At 51.1% G+C, this 23,658-nt stretch overlaps 1 protein-coding gene across 1 annotated transcript in view; it reads left to right on the top strand.

Moving 5' to 3' along the window:
• The first annotated feature begins 2,560 nt into the window (after positions 1-2,560).
• Positions 2,561-23,658, top strand: part of LOC144153531 (palmitoyltransferase ZDHHC2-like) — a 36,246-nt gene continuing 15,148 nt past the window's right edge. The window contains exons 1-2 of the mRNA XM_077685157.1: positions 2,561-2,774; positions 21,677-21,890. Coding sequence (XP_077541283.1) covers positions 2,561-2,774; positions 21,677-21,890 — 428 coding nt within the window. The remainder of the gene's footprint in view (positions 2,775-21,676; positions 21,891-23,658) is intronic.

Genomic DNA, 23,658 nt, shown 5'->3' with positions numbered 1-23,658 from the left:
TACGCATTTAAAAGACGGCCGCGACCATCGCTTGCATGACACATAAGAGCAGCGAAGCGCTACGCCTGATAACCGCGGAGCGCACCGATGTCGCCGATTCACAAGCTGGACTTCAATCTGCGCTGTAATGTACAAAAGTATTATTTTTCTCTTGAGTTCGATCATGTGACCAGGCAGCTTACTAGGAGGTGCGTGGAAAAATATCAGGCATTGTGTTCTCTTTGTCATGGAGAGACTTGTTGCGGTTACGCCAAACAAATAATTTTTATTTTATTGCCAAACATAAAAGCAAACTACGGCACGTTATTTGTATGCTCCCTGATCGATGACTTGGGAACAGTCGAAAATATTAGTTCTTTCGGTGGAAAACATGCTTTAAACCGCGCGTCATGCGAAACTGCGCCTGCTGCAAATTCGCGGACATTTCGCGGCGCCGAAAGCCGGGGCAATTTTTTGCCCTATTTCGCGAACGTCACTTTTACGCAGGCTGAAGTGGCCGATGCATGACGTGATCGTTCCCGCCAACTATTTAAATTATGTCATGTCTTTTCAGACAATCAAAGACAGGGCGTGTATTACAGGCATTATTGTTGTTGAATAGCAAGACAGGCCCACGTTGTCATGTCTGGTGCTTTTAGTCGCGTTTTTCATTTCCGGCCAAGAATTGTGCGCTTTCAGTAAAGAGAAATAAGGCACATTTTAGAACTAGTGCCCGTAAACGTCATCAAAAGTCAAAATGACGACAACAATCACAACCGCTTTGTCGACCGGAAGCACGTGACCAAAATTGAAAGCCAATCAGAAAGGTCTTCCGGCAAACTGCCCAATTCCCCGGGAATTTGTGCTGTCAAGAATAGATTTGATTGATTGTAAGGTTTAACGCGCCGACGCAACGCAGGCGATGAGGCGCGCCGTAGTGGAGGGCTCCGGATTAATTTTGACCACCTGGGGATCTTTATCGTGCGCCGAAATCTCGTACACACGGGCGTTTTTTCTTTTCGCCTCCATCAGAAAAGCGGCCGCCGCGGCCGGGAATCGAACCCGCGACCTTGTGCTCAGCAGCACAACGCCTTAGCCACTGATCCACCGCGGCGGGTCTGTCAAGAATAGGGCCCCAGATGTACCCGAGCACCCTTATCTGGCTGCAATAGTTGTGGCTACCGGTTGCAAGGCATGGCGTATTTCTGCGGACGCTTGATGAGCACGGCTTGCAGCGAACTTCTAGCGTCCACAGAAAACTCAAAAATTAGCATAATAACGCTGTAGCTTTAATATGAAAATGATCAGGAAGGCGCATTCCGCAATGGCTAAGTTGTATCATGGGCTTTTTCTCAGAGAACAGGAAACGCAAAAAATTCTGAGGTGCATATCTGATAAAATTCGGTAATCTGTTTTCAAAGTACCAACACTTCGAGCTCGCGATACCATTTAGCAACGTGTGGGTACGAGCGAGTTGGTAATCCATTATAACTTTGTTGAGCGCAGCGAAGAGAACAGAGGATGAGGGATCCCTCGTCCTGTGTTCTATTTGCTGCGCTCAACAAAGTTATAATCGCGATACCATTGTTAAGCGTGCTTTCGATTACATTAGCGCGTGCTTGCTCCCTGCATGCGTGCCTCTGTCTCAAGCCTAGCTCGCTGGACGTCCTCCTTTTCGGTCTCTGGATTGGTACTTAAAGTTTGGTTATCGGCTTCTGTCGCTGGCTCCAGTACGCATTAGAGATGCCTTGTTAGTACAGCCTGAGACACCGAACAAAAAACAAATGCAAGCGAAGGCAAGCCTAGTGCACTGTGCGAAATCCAGAGTCCCTATGGTGGTCCCAACAAAGGACCTATTCTATTCGTTGAATCTCTTAGAGTCCTGCCGTTAAAGTGTCGTTGTCTTATGTGGTGGACGAGCTTCACGCATCGGGCAAAAGCTTCATGGGCTACTTCACACACACAGCGCATTCCCATTTTAACGCCAGCCTTGCTTTTTTTCGGACCGAGAGGGACCGGTTCCTGCAGCAGGGATGTATGCTCTGCCCTCCCGAATTTTATTGAAATTTCTAACCGATTCCCAAGAAATTTCATTTTATTGAGCGAATATTCTGTGGTGACATCGCCACAGAAATCTACCTGTGAAGTGTGATATGACATGCTCGGTAGGTATAAACATAGGCAATATAAAACGTTTAACATGCACTATGGCCCTGTATATTTATACCCCTTTCTCGGCAGGCCCAACGCCCTCGGGCTTTTGAGGAAAACATGCGTATACGTGACTATGCCAAGATAACTTGATTGCAAGAAGGCTCGCGGATGTGTGAACCTTCGGACTTGGTTGTTACTCGCAACTAATGGTATCTATTTTTTGTTTTGTTTTTCAGGCTTCTTGTTTTTTTACGTAATTTGAAATTTCTCCGTAGATAAAAAAAAACATGATCCTTTTTAATTTCAAGAACAAGGCTAACTTATATCATAATGATTTGCCGATATCCTGACTGCGTATGTGCCATCCACTAAAACGCGACATCTTCATCTGCAGTGTACTCTAATCATTATCATCTCCCTGTTCAGAATGCCCCGAGGCAATAGGCGATGCGCCGACTTCCTGTTCGAGTGGTTTCCCGTGTTCGCTGTGCTGGCGCTGCTGGTGTGGGCGTACTACTCGTACGTGTTCATGGTGTGCGGCAGCCTGGTCGAGGTGCTCGCCCTCCGCGTGCTGCTTGGCCTCCTCTTCAACGTGCTGCTCTTGCTCCTGCTGGGCTGCTTCCTGTACACCACGTTCACAGGTCACCGAATCCACATTCCTTGCTTCGTAACGGCGTCAGTCTCTGGAGCGAGCTGCATGGCCTGCATGCAGTTGTCATTATGTTACATACGATACGATAGTACGTATGCGATTACGATATTACGATAAACTATTACGATAGTACGTACGGTACAGGTTAGGGCCCAACAACTACGACCTAGACGTAGTTTTAAGCACGATTTTGAACACAGAGAGTTTATATATAAACAAGCAAATTTATTTTAAAATTAGTACGATGTGCTAGAGTCACCACGTTATACTTATTATTCAACTTCCCCTCCAGGTCAGAATTTGTACATAACAATACAGGAAGTAGAAAAAATATTCTCGCGGAACAGCCGTGGAAGACGAAAAACTGCACGAACAGAATTTTCTCGCATCTGAAACGCATGTCGCATGTTCTTTTGTTGCATACCTTGCGAATAACACACTTAGGTTAGAAGTATTCATTCCTACTCGCATCCCCTAGGAAAGAACTCGGATAGTGTCTTCGGGTAAGGAGTAAAGCTGAACACGGACGAGTCGACTTAGGACGCGGGCGTTGCCTGCTCGGCCACAGAAGTAGAGGCCTTACAAAAAATTAATACATTCCACTCTCTGTGAAAACTGTAGGAAGTGCAGAGCACTGATTCGCCATAATAAGCTGTAGCGCAATAATGCGCTCACTGGCACCACCCAATGCACTTCGAATTTCCCGCCTTCGCAGTGCTCGCGTGCTCCCTGCCTGAAACTGCGCAAGCGGGAGTTCTGTTCTTTTTGTGCTTGCGTTTGCTCCAGCACGTGCCGGCGTTGCACTGCCACTTTTTTTGCTTACTATCGTAAAAACCAACCCAACGAGCGTTCCTAACTAAACGAGCACGGGCGCTGCCGGTTGGTTACGTCTATTTTACCTCAAATTTACCTGCAGTTTTCTTTGCGCTAAACAACGGGGGGATGTATGACAAGCGTCAGCGGTTCACGAGTTTCTAACGCTTGTGACTATATATACCCTATATGTGACTATGTGACTTGTGATATATATACTATATGTGACTATATATTTCGGAGCCTCTGGGTTACGCCGCGACGACGAAACGCCATGTGGCTCTACTTGGGTCCAGCAAGCTGCGACGACCAGGCGAGACCCTGAAGTGCTCTGCACTTAAAAGCAAAAGCATACTCTCGGCAACGCATTATGGGCACAAGATTATGGGCACGTACGCAAGGGATGCTGATCGGGGCCCTCATGAAGTTCCATTGCATCTGTAGCAATTTTGAAGCGTACTATTTTTCTTAAGCGTATATGAATCTTCTCCTACGCAGCACATTTACTTTCTAAAATCGAGATCCCCCCTGGGAAATAATGAAGCCCACTCTCGCGTTGATTAAACAGGTAATAGAATCGCATGCATCGGTAATACCTAATCAACTTTGAATTAAACAAAAAGGTATGTTAAATATTAACGCACACCTTAGGTTCGTGCGTTTTAAGTAAGGGGTGAGGTAAAGTTCATGGCGAGGTGCACAGAGTCGCCCTCCAAAAAAAAAAAATCACGCCATATCCACGGAATGCATGATGATAAGTGGGGCGAAGCTCGAGAGGGGGAGATCATCGGTAACCGTAACTCTCCCGTGAAAGTTCGCCCATTACATCATTAAGAAAGACGTAAGACTGTGTGCGTACATTGTACAAATCAACTTTTATTTTCGGAGTCAATGCTCCCAGGCCCAGACCTGGTGAAAGACCCCGCGCCATCGTTGACTACCCCGCACCTCCACCACAATTTGTCACGAAGGATGGGACACAACGGTAAAGAAATAACTTTTATTTAGGGCGAACTTGTGCCCGAACAAGACGAGAGGAAACGAGCAAAGGTCCTTGCGTCTCGTTCGATCTCCGAGCACGACTGCGTGCGTTCGTGGCGTGATCTCTTGCGTGATCTCCCCCTCGCAGTGCACGTGCGCTCGCGCCTCCGTTGGCGAACACAGACAAGCTCGCGCTCCCGGTGCCGAGTTTGAGCTGCCGGTTGCAGCCGGTTCTTGCGCGTGCAACGCGGCCCACTTTGCGACATCTCCGAAAGCATGCGGCGGTCACGTACCACGAGACACAAGGGATGGACAGACCCATGGCTTTAGGAGCTTCGCCCCTAAAAGGTGAAACTACGGTAACCGGTAATTGCGCGCCAGGAATGGGCCTGAGCCGACGAGCGTGAGCCCGCACTTGCCCGCCAGTGAAAGCATAGCTCGGCAAAACTGGATGCCACTCACTCCCACTCACTCAAAAAAATATATTTATCTTAACGCACTCACTCGCACTCGCCCCTCCGCCCTCACCACGCGCATTCACTCGCAATCACGCTCGCCACTCCGCCTTTACTACTTGTAAAGATGGTCCTGTGGTTCGTTTCCCCGAAGTCCGGTGTCGATCAGGAACCCAATCGCCCGGGCTCCGGTTGATTTGGCAGTAGGCTGGCAGGGCAATGGTGTTGAAGTTCTTGGAGATGGCGGTCGAATTGACGAACTCGAGGCGTTGAGGTTGATTAAATGAAACGAGGAGTTTATATACAGCTATTTACAGTAGGAAAACTGGGTACATGAGTAATAAAAACGAAAAAAACACTTCCAACTTCAGCCAGATGCTAGCTCCAAGTGCGTACAAATCACTCGAGCTCCTCAACTTCATCTAACTCTCCTATTCTCGGAGCGTACACATACCGCTCGAGAAACGACGGCCGAGACCCTGTCTCGCCGCAGGATCCGTCTAGTTGCCCGGTATGGCGCTGCACCATGAACTTCCGACGCGATCCTATCCTCTAGTCTAGAAGGCTCACAAATCCCAACCTAGCTTTAACGGTCGAGACTCCTTGTCCCACCGGGAACTGCGCAGCTCGGCGCTCAGACAAGAACGATTTCCAACGGCCAAGTTCGGCCTTATAAAACCTCGAGATCACCCCCCTCTCGGGAACGCCCCTGTAGCGTTCGTACACGCGTAAGGGAGTGCCCAAATTCACGTAGACAGCTGTCACTCAGCACGCCACGGAATATTCAATGAGGCGCCGCCATCTTTGGGTCAGCGGCACGCTCGCGGACGAGCAGGTGCGCGTGACCCCGCGGGGTGAGAGCTAAAGGCGGTGACAGTGCACTGTGCCGGCCAGGGCGCGTTAACAATGGTGTCTTGCGCGGCGCGCGCTTCGACGCCGGTAATCCCACTACCTCCGCGCGTCACGCAGACGGGTCCCGGAATCCGGCGACGCCGTCTGCTTTCTCAATGGGGGATTATCCCTGTGGTATGCGGTGGGCCAGACAATCCGTCTCCCGTGCGCGCCATGACGAATTGGCGACGGCTGCGGCGTAGAGTCTACAGTGCTGGGCCACCAGACAGAGTGGCGGGTTCTCACGCGAAGCCCGGGCGCCTGGCCGCTAATCTCAAAAGTGGACCTTACAACTCCCCCCTTTAAGGAGTTACTGGACCTCTTGGTTCAGTCAATCCGAAAATAATTTAAAAGGGCCACTCGTTTCACCTCTCCTTCAGCAATAACAGCGGAACAAACAAACAAACAAACAAAAAAAACACGTGGACAGAGCTAGGTATAACCACAAATGAGCCCCCTTCCATTTCTGCAGCTGATCTGAACCCTCTCTCACCTAAACTACAAACACAACCTATTCACTAGCCGTTCAACTGGGACGGAATACTCTAGCAAACCGGAAACACACACAAAAAAATGCTAAAAACACTAAGTGCGAGTAAACGGTAATTGGGTGGTGTCTCCGGGGCACGTAAACGCCACGAACAACGAGACAACTCAACCTATAACACTGATGCGCGCTATAACTGCAAACACGCACAATCATTCCGGCACTCGACAACAAGAACAAAGCGAACGAGGACTGGCAAAGAACACGGGCAATTTTGCAGTCAACAAAAATAAAACGTTAAGAAAGTTTGCATTGCCACTATGCGCACGCGCGCAAATGTCCTCCTTGACGGCGTAGCCTGATAACGTTCCTTCAAGAATGTTCGGCTGTGCTTTCGCTCACTTGCGGTGCACAGAAAGTTCGGTTCGGTGGGTGGATCGATCAATTCGGTGCACGGATCGAGCACCGAAGGCATCTCGTCACGCACAACCACGGCACACACACACACACACCACCAACGAAAAAGGACGGGTGAACGGGAACGTTCACGTCCGTCGTGGCGGTGTTAAGGCTGGCAGGAAATTCAATAGTGGCCTCCCCAAGCAACATTCTGAAAACAGGGTAGTGCATTCGCGTATTTCCAAACCCTCTGCAACTGGCCCCGATCGTAGAGCGTTGCATTGTAAATGCAAGTCTCGACAATTTAGCCCCATGAGGCGAACACAACTTCGTGGAAGACGGAGTGGTATCGCAAAATGTGACTTCGCCTCCTGTCCCACAGGCCAAGTGGCCATGCCTCTCCAATGCCCCAACGTAAGGCAATGCTGCGCGCTGGCAGCGTGAGCGCAGGGTTGATGCTGGAGCGGAATGGCGCCCCGCGAACGCGACGACCTTCTCAGGATCATTCTTTCCCTTACACACAGACTGCCCCACAACAACAACCTCACAAGCACCTTTCATTACCAAAAACCGCTCGTGCACGCTAGGTGCATTCTGAGCAGCGGCCTGACAAAGACAGTTTTTCGGCTGTCCCAGCACGCACTCATCCTGGCACAACTCAGAACTAGGGCCTGTGACACACTGCCAGGTCGCAGAACTTAGTGCGTCAACCCATCCAGCGCGGCTCCCGACTAAATCTCGGTAATGGCCGCAACCAACACTAACGCGACGAAGCTCTATCTAAGACACCGGTTTCGCGAGATCGAAGAATGCGTCTTGTTCCTCTGTTTCAACTGTAGCTGGCTCCTCACATGGTTTTTCCCTCCCCTTCGCGGCCTCCTCGGGAGCTCTCATTCTTGGTTTCGCAGTCTCCACGCATGCGTTTTCGTGTTCTCCGTCGGCCTCCTCGGTTACACTCTCACCATCAAGACAACCAAACCCACGCGACATCTCCGTATCGTTCCTACCCTCTTCAAACGTTCTGAGCTCCTCATCCTCCGTCTTCTCGCGTTTTCTCTCACTTCCTCTTCCATTTTCTACATGTTCAACCCAGTCTACCTTCTCAGCTCCCTTATCCGCCTTTAACTCCTGCTTTTCCTCAGCCTGATCGTCAACTCTGTCTCTTTTTCGCTCCGTCTCGTCACATGCTTTCTCGTCTTCTATCTCCTTTCTCTTCTGGGCGAGCTCCTGAACGCCCGACACGGAGTTCGCTTTCTCGTGCAACTTTCGAGCGGAATTGGGAGCGCGGCGGGCCCCAGGACTTTCCTGCGCGACTCCAGTCTCCTCCGGTCCACCGATTAGAATTTGGGTACTGCCCGTGCCTGCAAGTTCGGCATGCATTAGCTCAATGTCCGGTACAAAAGCAGCGGGGGGCTCTACACCCGCGACAACGGGGCTACCCCTTGACTCTGCTCCCATACCGGACGCGCTCGCTGGGATGCTCCGCGTGCTCGCTTCCCCTTTCCATGCAGCTGTTCCCGGCTGAGCGGCTCGCTTCCCGTGCGCAGCCACGGCCGCTTATCTCGTTCTCGCGCGGCTTCAAATTGAAAAGCGGGCTGCCCCCATTCAACTTTTCTGTCAGCGCGTAACTGGGCCTGTTCGAAGGGTTCTGTCTCATGCGCTGCAGCTCCCTCCCCGAACTTTGCCTGCGAGGCTGCTCGCCATGTTCAAGCATTGCCTCATTACACCGCTCTACGGCATCACCGGACGCGCTTACCTCGTCGTTCTTCATCCCAATGTCCGTCTCCACGCGTTCGACACCGGCGGAAATGCTAGCCTCGTGTAGGGAGTCACGGCTGCTTACTTTCTCATCGCAATGTTCAACTTCCGAACACTGGCCGGAACCATTCAACTTCGCGCTCGCTATACGACTTGCTGGGTCTGTGCCCCATTGTTTCTGCTCGCGGATGTCCGAGCGCAAGGGCGTCTGCCTTCTCCGCTCCAGCTCCAACTCATACCTTCGCAACCGCTCTTCAGATTCGAGATTCAGCTTTTGCATGCGGTCCTTAAATTCTCGCGCCTCTCTTCTCTCTCGCTCCTCCGCTTCGCGCGCTGCCTTTCTCTTTCGCTCTTAAAACTATTCGTCTAATAATTATTGTTTCGGACTCCACTTGGGGAGATCCTCCTGTAGCCGTTCCTCCGTGAGGTGGCGCCTCATGTGTCTGACCATTTCCGTCTCCTTCCGCCATGCTCGTCTGCATGCTGCGCGTGACTACCATGCAACCCCAGACTCAGCGTATACTGCCACAACGAAGCGCAAGAACTCCCACTCACCCGCGCTTTCGGTGGTCGGCCGCCGCGTCGTTGGCCCCGTGCGCTGGCTTGGCTCCGCCGCTCCACTCCGTGCGGAGCTCGGCAGCCGCTGATGAAGGCGGGCTTGCATCCGCTTGCTGCCCCTGGTTGTGGCCTGGTGATTTCTTCTGTCAAATCCTGTCGGTGGCGCCAGTAAAGATGGTCCTGTGGTTCTTTTCCCCGAAGTCCGGTGTCGATCAGGAACCCAATCGCCCGGGCTCCGGTTGATTTGGCAGGAGGCTGGCAGGGCGATGGTGTTGAGGTTCTTGGAGATGGCGGTCGAATTGACGAACTCGAGGCGTTGAGGTTGATTAAATGAAACGAGGAGTTTATATACAGCTATTTACAGTAGGAAAACTGGGTACATGAGTAATAAAAAAAACCCGCCCGCATCTTCCCACGGGGGGAACTCGAGTAAATGCGTCGCACCTACTCGAGTCAAGCAAAGCGTCACGTCAAGCGAAAGCCAAGCAAAGACGCCCTTGGCTGAATTCCGAACGCGCGCTCCGCCGCTTATATACGTTGAGGGGACTGCGTAAGCCGGTCCCAGTCGATGACGACGTTGGCGTACTTGTAAAGCGGCGTGGACTCTAGGTGTTTGAGCCAAGCGCGGATGTTGCTTCGCCGGAGAACGGCACACCGGTTATATGCGCAGCGCTCCCGAAGGAGAGGAAAACGCGGAAGAGAGAGTACTGCACATGCGCCGGCCCCAGCGCGTCTGCCGCGGCTATGACGCAACGTGCCGCGGCTATGACGCAACACAATCCAACACAATCCACTGTAATCCAATCCAATCCAAGCCAAGCCAATCCAATCGAATCCAATCCAGTGCCCCTCGCGAGAGAGTGTTCGCTATCGCCTCGACGCGACGCGCATGCGCAGTGAGCGTGTGGACGGCGCCGACGCCGACGCCGGACATCGTGCGACTAACAAATGCTCTGCATTTAAAACGAAAAACTTCCAACTTCAGCTAGATGCTAGCTCCAAGTGCGTACAAATCACTCGAGCTCCTCAACTTCGTCTAGCGCTTTCCATTGGGCGAACAGGAGCACTTCTAACTGCACCCAAAGTGCTCTCGCGAGTTCTGGCGTCTTCCAGTGGTCGAGCAGGAGCAGGGGCGTTGTGTTTCATTGGTCGATGAGGAGCACTTTTTTGGCGCCGAGAGCAGCCGAGAGCAGTTCCCGGTACTCCGTCGCCAGCGGCGGAGTAACAGGGAACGCCGAGGAAGTCGCATGACCTCTTTTGCGTCACTTCTGGTTTTATCCCCGGGTGGCGGAGGAAAAATAGCGGAATCCAGCAGCCGCGGTAGTCGCTCAGTGCGTACGGCAGCAGCTAAGCGCGGCCGTCTTGACAAGGAATTGCTGCTACTTTTAGATGATGAAAGCACCACATATTCAAGCGCAAGCTCATCATCGGACAGCAGCAGCAGCGACGACGAGGACGATTTGACATTGCATGAGTTTGTGTTCGAGCACCTGTTCACCCCGCCGGAGCAGCGACCGAAGGTAGAGTCGTATCTGGAAAAGACGGTGGACGCTGTTATCGTTCGCAGCTAATTTTTGGGAGGCACGATGGTGACTCCTTTATCATGAACATGAACATCCGCTCGGCTTCTTCATTCGTCGCCATGCGGAAGGCAGACACAAAACCACCGGCACGTATCTGGCAAAACTGGCGAGGAATAACAGCGTGCGGACATCACGAGCGCGCGAAATGCTCCGGGAAGCGAGCGCGGGAAACGTTTGGTCACATGACTCTTGACATCTCGCCTTCCCGCTCTTTTCACTGCTCCCGGAGCAGCGCGAATGTTTCATTCGCGGAACGAAAGCACACGTCCCCGTTACTCCCGTGTGCTGCTCTGGCTGCTCGCTCCACTTGCTGTTGTTCGCCCAATGGAATTCGCCATAACTCTCCTATTCTCGGAGCTTACACAAACCGCTCGAGAAACGACGGCCGAGACCCTGTCTCGCCGCATTATAAAGGGGAGTAGCAACATATTCCCGAAGCTTCAGGCAGTCGTTCCATTAACTAGTGGCTGTGCGTACGAGTGGATATCGCCAGCAGCAATTACCACAGCAAGCGGCTCCTGCGACGAATGCCAACACCGAGTGGGTCTCACCGCGGTAAACCCCACACATCGCGCAAGAATCGCGCGTTCACTCGCCACTCATGAGTGGTGACCGGAGCTCGCCGCGAGTGGAACTTGCACTCGCGCGTAGTGAGTGGGACTCGCCGCGAGTGGAACTCGCACTCGCGAGTGGTGTGCGGGGCTCGCCGCGAGTGGTGAGTGGGGTTCACCGCGAGTGGCTTTCGCACCCGCGAGTGGCTTTCTCACTCGCGAGTGCTGAGCGGGGCTCACCGCGAGTGGAACTCGCACTCACGAGTGGCGAGTTCCACTTGCCGCGAGTGGCGCTCGCACTCGCGAGTGCTGAGCGTGGCTAGCCGCGAGCGGAACTGGCACTAGCGAGTGGTGAACGGGGCTCACCGTGAGTGGCGCTCGCACTCGCACTCACCAGGCCATAATGACGGTGAGGCTCACTCACCACTCACGAGTGAGTGGTGAGGGGGGGGGAGTTGTGGTGTGAGTGCACTCATGAGTGAGTTTGCCGACCTATGAGGGAAAGACAGGGAAATACCTTATTTCAAAAGTCCCCGTTAAGTGCCTTGGTCCACGGCCAGTCGTGGCCAGCCGGAGACCGTGACAGCTCGTTCCGCGTGATTCTTCAATGCCTGTGTGTCCGTTCTGCCCAGCACCTTCTCGAAGGAGTCGACTGCGGGGATAATAGAAAGGTGTCTTCAATTCACGCCCATTCTTTCCAGTCCAGCATACATATCGTCGCGTATAGATCACCCTTTCAAAGTGAACATCCCTCATTGTCGCACTAATCTGCGTTTCCATTCCTTCATACCTAAAACATCAGACGATTGGAACAGCCTGCCAAGTCCGATAGCTACAATCACCGATGCGCGCGCATTTCGCTCAGCAATTGAACGATATTTATCTGTACTATAGTAGTGTCCCATCATGTGTTTATTCCCTTGTGTATTTGTATAGCTCATCTTCTTTTGGCATTGAAAAGTTGTTTTGCCATTTTGCACTAGTGTAAATTGTGTGTGCACCTAGCTTATGGCACTCTGGCGCTTACTTTACAGTATTATTTTTTTATGTGCCCTGTATTATATGCATATATTTACTTACATTTTCAGTGAGTTGTTCTTGTTTTTGTATTTATGGCTTCGCATTTTCTTTGCTGTAAACTTCCCTTTTATGTAGTTATTTTTCCCACTATTTGTACAAACCCCACTCCCTTCTGTAACGCCCCATGGGCATTGAAGGTACCGAAATAAATAAATAAATAAATAAATAAATAAACATGGTGTCCTTCGCACCGCATGTAGGGCAATCAGGGGACGCGTATAACGTCGGATGAATTGATGCAGTCTGGACCGTGTGTAGTATTGGCGCAACGGGCGCCGTTCTTCGACTCGTTAGTAAGATGAGTGTGTGCGAGCGGATACATACGTCGGGAGAGGTGGTAATACGCGGTGTTTGTGATCGCGCAAAGGGGCCCTAAACAGGGTTCCAAAGGTTGAGCTTTTACGTGCGCGATCGCTGGAGTACTATCCAAGCAACGTCCTGCCGGAAAAAATAGATCAAAAGAGTTGAGTATTAGGCGAGTTTTCGTTCACTAAAAAATTGGCTTCAATCCATGCAGTGAAGGTGACGGAAAGTAAAGCTTTAAACGACACCCGAAACAATTGCCCATGCGACGTCACTTGAATTCACACGCGAGGCTTTACAAAGTGAAACCGGAGATTCTGCCAGCCGTTACCAGGAATTCGCGAGGCCGGCGTGCCGAACACAGCAGCGTTGGCCACGGCCCGGCTAGAGCGGTGGATGGCGCTGCTGTAGCCCGGCCGTATGTCAAAAGAAATAAAACGAAGAGGAGCATTTTTCGAAGGCTGAGACAGCGGAACCTATCCATCCTGATGTGCTAGCTCGGGGCTACACCACCGCGCGACACAAGCGCAGACGCCGAAACAATTCGGCATGTGAGCTAGTTAGTTTACTAAGTTTGACAATTGCGAGAAAGCTGGGGGAACTTTTATAATCGCCATTTATCAGAACCAGTTGCTCCTTTCGCCTTTTGTAATCCCTCTTAAAACATAACCGAATTGGTATTCAATTCGGAAAACGGAGTCCCATTCGTGGCAAGCAGTGTGCAAAAGGTAGCGTTCCTCTAGCGGCCAGGTGTGTGTATGTGGTCCCTATATTTTGTTTTCCCACCCTCCAAACCAATCCTTAAAGGAGCCATGAAGAGAATACACAAGTTTGGTTCATTCAAAAGATTGTCTCGTTAGAATCATACTGAAACCACTTTTAACGTAAACTTCGCTCAAATAAGCTACATAATTAGGAAAAACGGGAATGGTCATGCGACCCACCAGCTCATTTCCCGCAACAGAACTTATGATGTCACATGAGCTACGCTCTGCGATTGGCGGAGGCTGGCAGAAGCAGGCGCAAATTAGGTAGAGCTTACAAACTAGACGAACGAGCGATTTGCGCTTAAATTTAGGGCACATTCTTTACAAAGCAATAAGAATGATGGGACAAACAGTGGAAGTTACGAAAGCACATGTAAAAAACATAGAAGTACTGATGCGTTCTACTGTTCGTACTGCGCACAGCATGCTTGGTTTAGCTGCACAGAACTACGGGGCTTGGGGTTGTCTCAGACGACACTGGCCGATTGACGCAAGCAACGGTGTCTTACGTGACCCCATTTGTCGAGCGAGCACTGTTTCAGGGAACGAATATTTCCTCCCAGAACAAAAACAAGCCAGGTTTAAATGCGGGCAAAAACAAACCAAACGCTTGCCACGGTATGGTGGCGCCATCTAGGTTACGGAACGTAAAGAAACGCGGGAACAAACCAACACCGCTGTACAGGGTGGATACAACCTTTGAACGGTCCCGTGGCGCCATAATTAGGCCAACGGGCTCAACGCGTTATTGTTTTCGTTTCCCACGAGACCTAGCAACGCGAAACAGACAATATGATTCAAACTTCTTCAGTAAACCGCGTTGCGGCGATAATTTTAGCGCGGTTTTGACACAATGACTTGCTTCGGCGGTGAGCGAGCAACCGAAAATGGCGGCGCCAGCGTATACGTGTCTCTACCCTGTACGGCGGATGCATGAATGAAGGAACTCTAGGCTGCAGAGCGGTCGGTTCCAGTGATGTCATTTGGGACCACGAAAACGCACGATTGAGCGGGAAAATCAAAATTTTAACCTAAATTGTTCTCAGTGAATAAAGCACCGTTTGTATCCGGACAAGCGCTGGGGGCACTATAAAACACGAAATCTTTCGAATAAAACCAACTTGCATTTTCTCTTCATGGCTCCTTTAACGTATCGTTGCCGTAAGACCACTTAATTTTGTCGGGTTCGGGTTACCCAGGGGGTGCTGTCGAACAAGTTATACAAGCCGTGTGAAGCAAGCGCGCAATGGACGCGAAGCTGCGCCGAAGCAGGCCCGAAACAACCTTCGCTAAAGCAGACGACAAAGCCGTGCCGACGCGCCCGCTGGCGAGCAGGCACCTCCGCGCGGGGAACGCTGGGTATATTCGTCGCGCCATCTACAGTGTGCTCCGTGAGTGAAACCTTCCCCCCACTCCCGCCTCCGCCGCTTCAGCCGGCTCCGCCGCGTTGGGAGTTTATTGTCCTGCACGCCGCGAAAGAACCGTTGGCTGGTAGAGGATTTGAAAGGGCCCGTAATAATGCCTGGAGCTCTTACACTCTTATCGCGGCTCCAAAGAACTGCGGAAGCATTGACATCACCGACCAAGCGCATGACCACCAAGATCAAAAGCGCAAGGAGCGAGATGCGCGGAGCCATTGGCGCCGCTCGCTGGTAGGTCCCGCTTTCTTTTTCTTTTTTAGCATCCGTCGCGCAGGGTCTTCCTACCCACTCGAACAGCCTGGCGACCGTGCTCCTCGCGTCGGCCGGGGTCGCGTCGACACGTCAGTTTTAGAATAGGGGAAACGAGCGTTTGAAGGACAGATAGGGGGGTCCCAAACACAGCGGCGCTGTCGCGGCGCAGAGGTCCCTCCGAGGCCGAGACGCTCGGAAAAGGCTTGGCATTGCCGCAGTTATCTAGTCCCCGCTTTACGAAGCAGCGCCGACGACGATCACCAGCGCAATCTTTCACTGCACTATCACACCCCCCCCCCCCGCTCACGCATTTATAAACTCATTTTCAGCAATAGTACCGCTGTGGCAGGCGCCGATAAGTTTTAACTGCTGTGGTGTATGCCGTATCGTGCGTACATCGCACCGCACAGTAGGCTCGTTGTCAACCGTGCGGCAGATGCTTGCCACGGTTGTGCGAGTAGCGGCGTTTCCGCCTGCAGAGACTCCCCGTGCTTTTCAGCAGTGTTCATACCTCGTAAACGACGCGCTATATCTACAAACTCAGCTAAGTTCGGTTGACGGATAGCAGCGGTCAACATTCGTCCCTACTAAGATACGCTGTGCCGCCGTTTCCTTTAGATCCGGGAACGTTGATTGGTGATTAGAGCTGATTAGAGCCGGGCGCCGCTATTGGTGGGCCCCCCACCAATAGCGGCGCCGTACTGTCCAGTGTTTCGTGCGTCAGAGAGGTTGCGTCGAAGCATTCTGCCGCACGTCAGAGTGCGGCAGTATGGCGGTGAGGAAGCGGTAGGTAAACAAAGAAAGAAACGATCATTTTTGCGTGTTTGTGGCGGCCCCTGCTTTACGCAGAGGTGTAATGTTTGGTATACGTTGTCGCGAAGAGGTACTCTAGCGTTTGCGCGATTGAAATGGCGACCTTCGGAAGCCTATTTAGAGCCCCTTTACTAAGCTGTCTCGGGCTGATCCGGCTCTATGTACGTGGACAAGGCTTGGTCCTGATCTGGGCGTGAGTTCTCGGGTTGCTTTATTGACTGCCTCGTTAACTTTGAGGTTTGTATCGGCATGAGTCCAGTTCAATTCAACTTTGATGGTAGAGGGGTTTTGGACGAGAAGTTCGGTTGCCTGGATAGAAACAGTCCCTTTTAGAAAGATTTTCTTTGCCGTTTTTAATCTGAAATTACCGTTTCACGAGGCGGCGGGTGAAATAGTGCCAGCGCAATTGCCGCCTTTTCTGCCGTGGCCGCATCGCGGCTGCGTACCGCAAAGGAATTCATGGAAGGGACGTTCGGGTGATGTAGACCCGTCACAGCTTATACGTCATTATGTTTATAGTGCACCGCCTCCGGGTATAAGGTGCTTGTTAGGAGAGGGTACTTCTGGCTTAGAGGTGCGGCTCGTTGTTGCCTGAGCTTTTGATTGGGTAACGGGTGCATGTTGCGGGGAAGGGGCGAATGGGAAGCTGATAGCGAGCTCGCTCCCAGCGGGCTCACAGATTTAGTCTGTGTATGATTGGTTGGCCTGTGGGCGATACCGACAGTCACGATTGCTAATTGGGCCTGTGGGCCTCTTTTAGTTCCTCAGCTCTATTGTAGACGACGAACTGTCCCGATCTGGCAGTTGAAGTGCTGTGGGGTATTTTGAGATCTGTTTTGCAGACCTTATGACTTCGAAAATCGACCTTGGTCAGATCGGTCTGGGGTAGTACGGTAGTAAGGACGTGATGCGGGTCGGTGCAAGCTCTTGCAGTATTCGGATTCCTTCGGCTTCCGGTCCATGGATACGGGCCGCTTCACACCATAGAATTCTAATCGTTTGGTTCACTTGAGTCATTAGTTGAACAAAGAAGCGAAGGTTCGCTCGATTGCTTGGATAATTAACTCCGAAATCGTTCATGCTAGATTCAATCGCTACATCCGTTTCTTCAATACGGATTGTTATGTTGGAGGATGGCTGGGAGACTCGCTAGGCTGAATGCAGAAGAAATTCGTACTTAGCTGGGGAGAATTCGAAATTCTGGTCTCACTTATGACAGTTTGGAGCTTTCTATTTGAGCGTTACTGGCTCTAAACGTCCGAAGGGTTATTGCATCGACATAGAGGCAGTATCGCAAGTTTAGGGTGTGATCCAATTTGCGGGGGGTATTATTACAGCAGCGGGGAGTGGACTGCTCCCTAAGGGGGGGGGGAGGGGGGATGCTTATTGAAGGTAGTTCAATGATATCCGATGTGATTTTACCTATTTCAGCAGGGGTGAGACAGCTGAATCAGATTTGGGAGCAGTTTTCGGAGCAGCGAAATCTCGATTTTGGAGCAGCAGAACCTTGATTTGTAGCAGAAGAACGACATTTATTGTGTCACCTTAGGAGCTTAAAAAATCAAATTTCTGGCTACTCACGGGATGAAAGTGTATTTTTAATTGGTTTTGAACGTACATAACACTGAAGCAGCCCTTCAATAAAGTTTTTTTCTGCCAGGGTATCACAAGGTACGAAACGCACTACCTTTTTACAAACCACTTTTTTTATTCTTAGGCTCTACGCATAGATAGCGTAGAGTTGTGTTGAAAATATCGAATTGAAAAATAAGCAATCGTACGCAGTTTTATTATGATCTGAATGCCGAAATTATTATTTTTGTCGTAGAGCCACGCCAAAAGTTGCGCGAAGCGAGGTGACAGTCGTAGCCCCCACCAGCCCTCCCATTTCAATCCCCACGGTGCACGTTCACTACGATCGTAATTTCAGTAACGTTGCTATGTTTAGCCACCTACACTTTGCCATTAAATGTCACTTCAGATGAATGAACCATTATTACTAGCGCACAATAACAGCCTGTCCCGCTATCGGACACTGCTTGAACATTTTGCGGCGATGTAGCCTGCACCACCACTTCTGCAGTGTCGATCGTCCCACTCTTGACGCTCGCAAGTTCGCTGTGAACGGCTGCAATACCTCAGTGTTTTATGATACCGCAATGTGTCGGAAATCTCACTTCAAGCACGCACCGGCCTCACACTCAAGGCCGAAACATGGCGAATTCGTGGGCACCACGTTGTTTTTGATGAACTCCCGTCTTTCGAGTCGCGCAACTTCCCCCAACAGATCAAACGACTAAATGTAAACCCAGCCACTCCCACAACCAAAACCAAAGTAAAAATCGGCGAAGAGCACTTTGCCTGAACCACAAGCAACTGCTTCGCCCGGTGGTCATGTTTTCCAATCTTCACCACAACAAGATGGCGGCGCCCAGTAATGTCGTTCCGCAGATACGGCGCTCCAAAATTTGACGTTTTTTATCAGCTTGCACAAGTAGTTTGACGCCTCAGTACACAAGTATTTTTTCTACAGGACTTTGCAATGTTTTTCGATGGAAAAACGTTTAAAAACGCACAGAGTAACATTTGCTACCCGACATTATGACTTTCGAAAGAGCTATCTCAAGGACAATATTATGCAGGTTTTTATTGAATGATCAATCAATTAAACATTTACAAACACCATCACCTTGGGGGTGCTGGAAAATTATGCCGTCAGTAAGCATTTTCCCCCCTTGAAACTGACGGGAGCGTTAAAATCCTTGGCTCTCAGACTGTTTTGGAGCAGTTTGGCGCAATTTTTTGCAATTTTCAAGCTTTCGGAGCAGCCTGGCGCAGGAAAAGAAATTAGTATCAAATCTGCGCAATATGCGCAGCTGTCTCACCCCTGCCTATTTGAAGTATGGCCCTGCGGCACGCTAAGAAGCTTCTCACGTAACGATATGAACATAGGCCGGAAGCTACGGATTCGAAACCTTCTAGAATGGCCATATGGGAAACTCTATCGAATGCCTTCGCAAGGTCTAGTGCGAGGATGGCTGCCGCGTACACTTCTGAGGGTGACTTGATGATATCATGAAATAACTACAGGTGCACGTTTAGAGTCCTACCCGGAGGCCTATCAAGGTATTGGAGATGACGCCCGTCTGGGCCAGGTCCTTGACCAATTGGGCATGGGTGACATGCTCCGATACACTCTCCGTAAAGGAGGCAAGGAACATGAGTCAGAGACAATCGAGAGTAAGATGCTTGCCCCGTTTGGGAATGACGGAAAATGTTCCTTGCCACCACGATGGCGATAAGCCACCCGTAGTTCAATAAGGGTTCAAATACAGTGAGGGTAGAAATAGGTTGTCAAGGTGGCGAAGCGTAGTTTGTTATGCCATCCATACGGGGGGGCCGCCCTGGGCGGAGGTGAGTAAGGACCGCTTGAACCTCATCTTCCGTTTATCTTTTGCTTAGTATGTGTTTTCTTTCCTCTGATTCGGAAGGAGAATGATTCTTGCGGCTTCGCTATGTAAAGCGTTTTGGTGTGTTACAGCTGCTGTTGCTTACCAGGTATAGGTATGGATTATTTGGGTAAAATCGTCTGAACCGTCTGCGACCCTACGAAAGTTAGACTCTCGGCGCCCGTTCTCTGAGGAGGCAATCCTAGCTGGGCCACTGGCCTTCTCCGTCATCTACGGACAAGGCGACAAAAGCGCTCCTGTGTTTCCTCAAAACGACGGAATTGCACAAAAGACTGTAGCGCAAAAGACTACCCGTTATGAACTCACTGAACTTGTTTGTCTATAGTGTCCTACCGCTGGGCACACCACTCCACGCTCTATCCGTACCTTTCCCCTTATTTTTCTATTTTCCTCTTTTTCCTCATTGTTCCCCTTTCCACCGTGCAGGATAGCATACTAGGCCTTAGCCTGGTTAACATTCCTGCCTTTCCTTTACCTTTTCTCTCTCTTCTCTCGTCTGAACCGGGGAAAGACATAAAGATTGTCTGTATGACGATTATTATACTCCCTATCGCGAAATTTGAGCGCAGTGCAAACTGCCGGCTTCTCGGTCACGGCGCATAGCTTCTGCGTCTGCGGAAGCCACCACGTTAGCAGCGAACGTACGACGGCGCGCGCGATCCTGGCATCACCACGCAGCGCGTACCCGCCGCCGAGCATGTCGTTGTAAATTGTGTTTGAACCTCCCGAACAAATGTCACGTGGTTCAGATAAGGCACGCAACGAAGTGGACGATGAAGGACCCGTGTAAGTGCAGCACGCAGCACTGGCTCGGCTTCTGCGCTTTCTGTGAACTTTAAAGAACCAGACGCTTGCTTCCAGGGATGCCTGGTTCTGGACGTCTTTCTCGGCCGCCGCTGGACACAAGGGCGCGGTTATCGCACACCTGACTAGCGCGGCCTCGGCATACTGCGCTCCCCCTCACACTGTGGCCATATTTTCCTCCTCTGTTTTAAATGCAGAGCATTTTTTTAACTCACATGTAGCGTCCGCCGTCCGTCCGCGACAGCTCAGCGCGCAGGTGCGCCCTCTCCCCCACTCCTCCTCTCCCGCATCACGCTACCCTCCTCGCTCTCAACAACAGGTCCGCACCCCTCCCCCTACACTATATAAAAAATAATACTTATCGGCGCCTGGTTTCGATACCACGACCCTGCGGGCGGAACGCGAGGTACATGGTGCTCTTCCCACTGCGCCACAAAAGCGACACAGAATCAAAGGGTACGAACGCGCCTTATATCCTTGACTCATTCAAACTACGTCAAGAAGCTGCTGATACACGGCAGCAGTTGCATCGATCTCGTCTTCACCAGTTGCTGCAACGCACGACCACTGCTTAAAGACCCCTTAACAGTACACTTTAGCGACCACGAAGATGTCGTTCTCAGCGTCCAATACAACGAAAACAGCAACAAATAAATAAATAACGACTTACAACAACCTACTCCTTGCCTTCACTTCTTGCGTCACAAAAAAAAGAAAAACCTATATCTCCACGAGGGGGGACTCGATTCGCAAAATCACGAAAGTAATAATTAATATATGAAAGAAATAATAATAATTAATAGTAATAAGCAATAATAGTTAATACATTCACTACCACCCCCCAAACACTAACGTTAACGCAATACACCCACCCCCTACGCGACGCATTTACTCGAGTGCCCCCTCGTGGGGAGATGGGCCCATTTTTTCTGCTCGCTCTACCTCGTCTGCCTTCGGTGTCCTCTGCGTTCGCTTGGTTACATCGAGGGACGGCGGCGCCGTGAAACCACAGGAGCCGGCGCTTACGAGCTTCCGCTCTAAATAAGTCGCCGAGGAGAGGGTCGAAGGAGGGCTCTAAGCGCGTCGAGAAAGTGAAACAGCTGCGCCGAGAGATGGTAGGCCAAGGCCACACGTGAAATACGAGTTATCTTGAGAGGCGGTGGTTCTGAACAGGAGGCGCCTAGCGACGGAGAGTTCTCCCTCCATGAATAGTAGATTCACAGAAGGTCCAACTAGGTTTTCGCCCTCGCATTGTTGGCATAATTTTAAGCATTCACCGTCATTTTTCCTATCGCTGGATTTCTCCTATGCATTTTATAAAATACCGACCGCCGGCGGAAATTCCTAACAGTGTATAATTCCCCTGTGAACATATTATGAGAAGTAACAAATAACTCAATATGTGCTTTACCCATTGGTATGTGCTGCACGCTGACGACGGTGCAGCCCCTGGTTTTGTTTCATACGCCGTGTACCAGTGATGCGGTTGGTAACACGACTCGCAGGCCCAGCCGCGATCCCAGCCTACTTCAGCGTGAGCGACGCCGAGCGCCAGCGGCTGGAGTCGCTGCAGGACTTCAACGAGCGACGGCGCTACCTAGACGAGCTGGGCGACAAGCGTGGGGTGCTCACGCTGGGCCCGGACCAGTGCGTGCGCTACTGTTACCCGTGCAGGCGCATAAAGCCGGACAGGTGCCACCACTGCTCCTGGTGCCAAAAGTACGGCTCGTTCCGAAATTACCACTTCAGCGTTTACCCGTTATAGTACGGTCAAGGTCTCCTGGAACTTGGCACATTTCTTCACATATTACTGCGCACCATGCTGTCCAAGAAACAGGAATTATATACATAAAGCATGCTGCCACGTTCACTGTGAACACGAAATTTGTCAACTTAACATGAGTGCCAGCATATTTTGGCCTGTTTAGTATGCACAAGCCAACCAACACACTATAGAATTGCCAGAAGTTATGTACAATCTTTTTTTGAAAGCCAAGCTTTTTTACCTCTACCAGCCAACCGTTCTTTCGCGGCGTGCGCGACAATAAACTCCCAACGAGGCGGAGGCGCCGGCGGCGGCGGAAGGAGGGAGGGAGGGTTTCACTCACGGAGCACACTGCAGATCGCGCGGCGAATTTACCCAGCGTTCCTTGCACGGAGGTGCCTACTCGCCGGTGGGCGTGTCGGCGGTACGGCTTTGTCGTCTGCTTTAGCGACGGTTGTTTTGGGGCTGTTTTGGCGCAGCTTCGCGTTCATTGTGCGCTTCCTTCGCACGATTCAAGAACTTCTTCGACAGCACCTCCACGGTAACCGAGACCCGACGGAATTCAATGGTCGTACGGCAAAGATACGTTAAGGATTGGTTTGCAGGGTGGGAAAACACTGAAAACTTTTGCAGGGCGGGAAAATTTCGCACTGCCTGCCAGGAATGGGACTCCGTGTTCTAAACTGTTGAATTGACTGACTGATTGATTGATTGATTGTGAGGTTTAACGCGCCGACGCAACGCAGGTGATGAGGAGCGCCGTGGGGGAGGGCTCCGGATTAATTTGGCCACCTGGGGATTTTTAACGTGCGCCGAAATCTCGTACACGTGGGCGTTCCTGCGTATCGCCTCCATCAGAAAAGCGGCCGCCGTAGCCCGGAATCCTAAATTTGTGAATACCAATTCTGTTGTGTTTTAAGAGGTATTACAAAAGGCGAAAGAAGAAACGGGTTGTCATCAATAGCGATTATAAAAGTGCCCTCAGCCTTCTCGCAATCCTCAAACTTACTAAACTAACTAGTTTTAATCGGCATAAATGGGAATCGCTAAGCTCACATGCTGAATTCTTTTGGTTTCAGAGCTTGTGTCGCACGATGGTGTTGCCCCGCGCTAGCACACAGGATGGCTAGGTTCTGCTGTCTCACCCTTCGAAAAAATCTCCTTTCAGTTTTCTTTCTGCCGAAGCACGGCCGGGCTGCAGCGGCGGCGTCCGCCGCTCTAGCCGGGCCGTGGCCGACGCTGCTGCATTCGGGAGGCGGCTCCCGCGAATTCCAGATAACGGCTGGCAGAATCTCTCGTTTCACTTTTTGTAGAGCCACGCGTGTGAATACAAGCGACGTCGCATGGGCAATTGTTGTGGGTATCATTTAAAGCATTGTTTTCTAACCACCTTCACAGCGTGGATTAGAGCCAGTTTTTTTTCTGGTCAACGCCCTTGAGAAGCAAATTTCTTAGTTTCTTAGCTTTCTCGCGAGATATTGCAATGCATGAGCGCATCGCACGCTCAACCCTTTTTGTGAGTTCTCCAGTACAAAACTAAGCGTCGACACAGCAACGCTGTGCAAGTAGAGGACTGCGATACATAAGGAACGCTTCGATCGTTGATTGATTGATTGATTGTAGGGTTTACCCCGCACGGGGCACCTTGAGTAATCTTGGTGACGGTACTGGCGATACCGCGGACCCCGAGCCCCCAAACATAAGCTGGATCCAACCGTGGCG

This window comes from Haemaphysalis longicornis, unplaced genomic scaffold, assembly GCF_048455015.1.
Source record: "Haemaphysalis longicornis isolate Haplotype H1 unplaced genomic scaffold, Haemaphysalis longicornis Haplotype H1 scaffold_9, whole genome shotgun sequence".
NCBI lineage: Eukaryota > Metazoa > Arthropoda > Arachnida > Ixodida > Ixodidae > Haemaphysalis > Haemaphysalis longicornis.
This window is presented reverse-complemented; position numbering and strand designations above follow the sequence as displayed.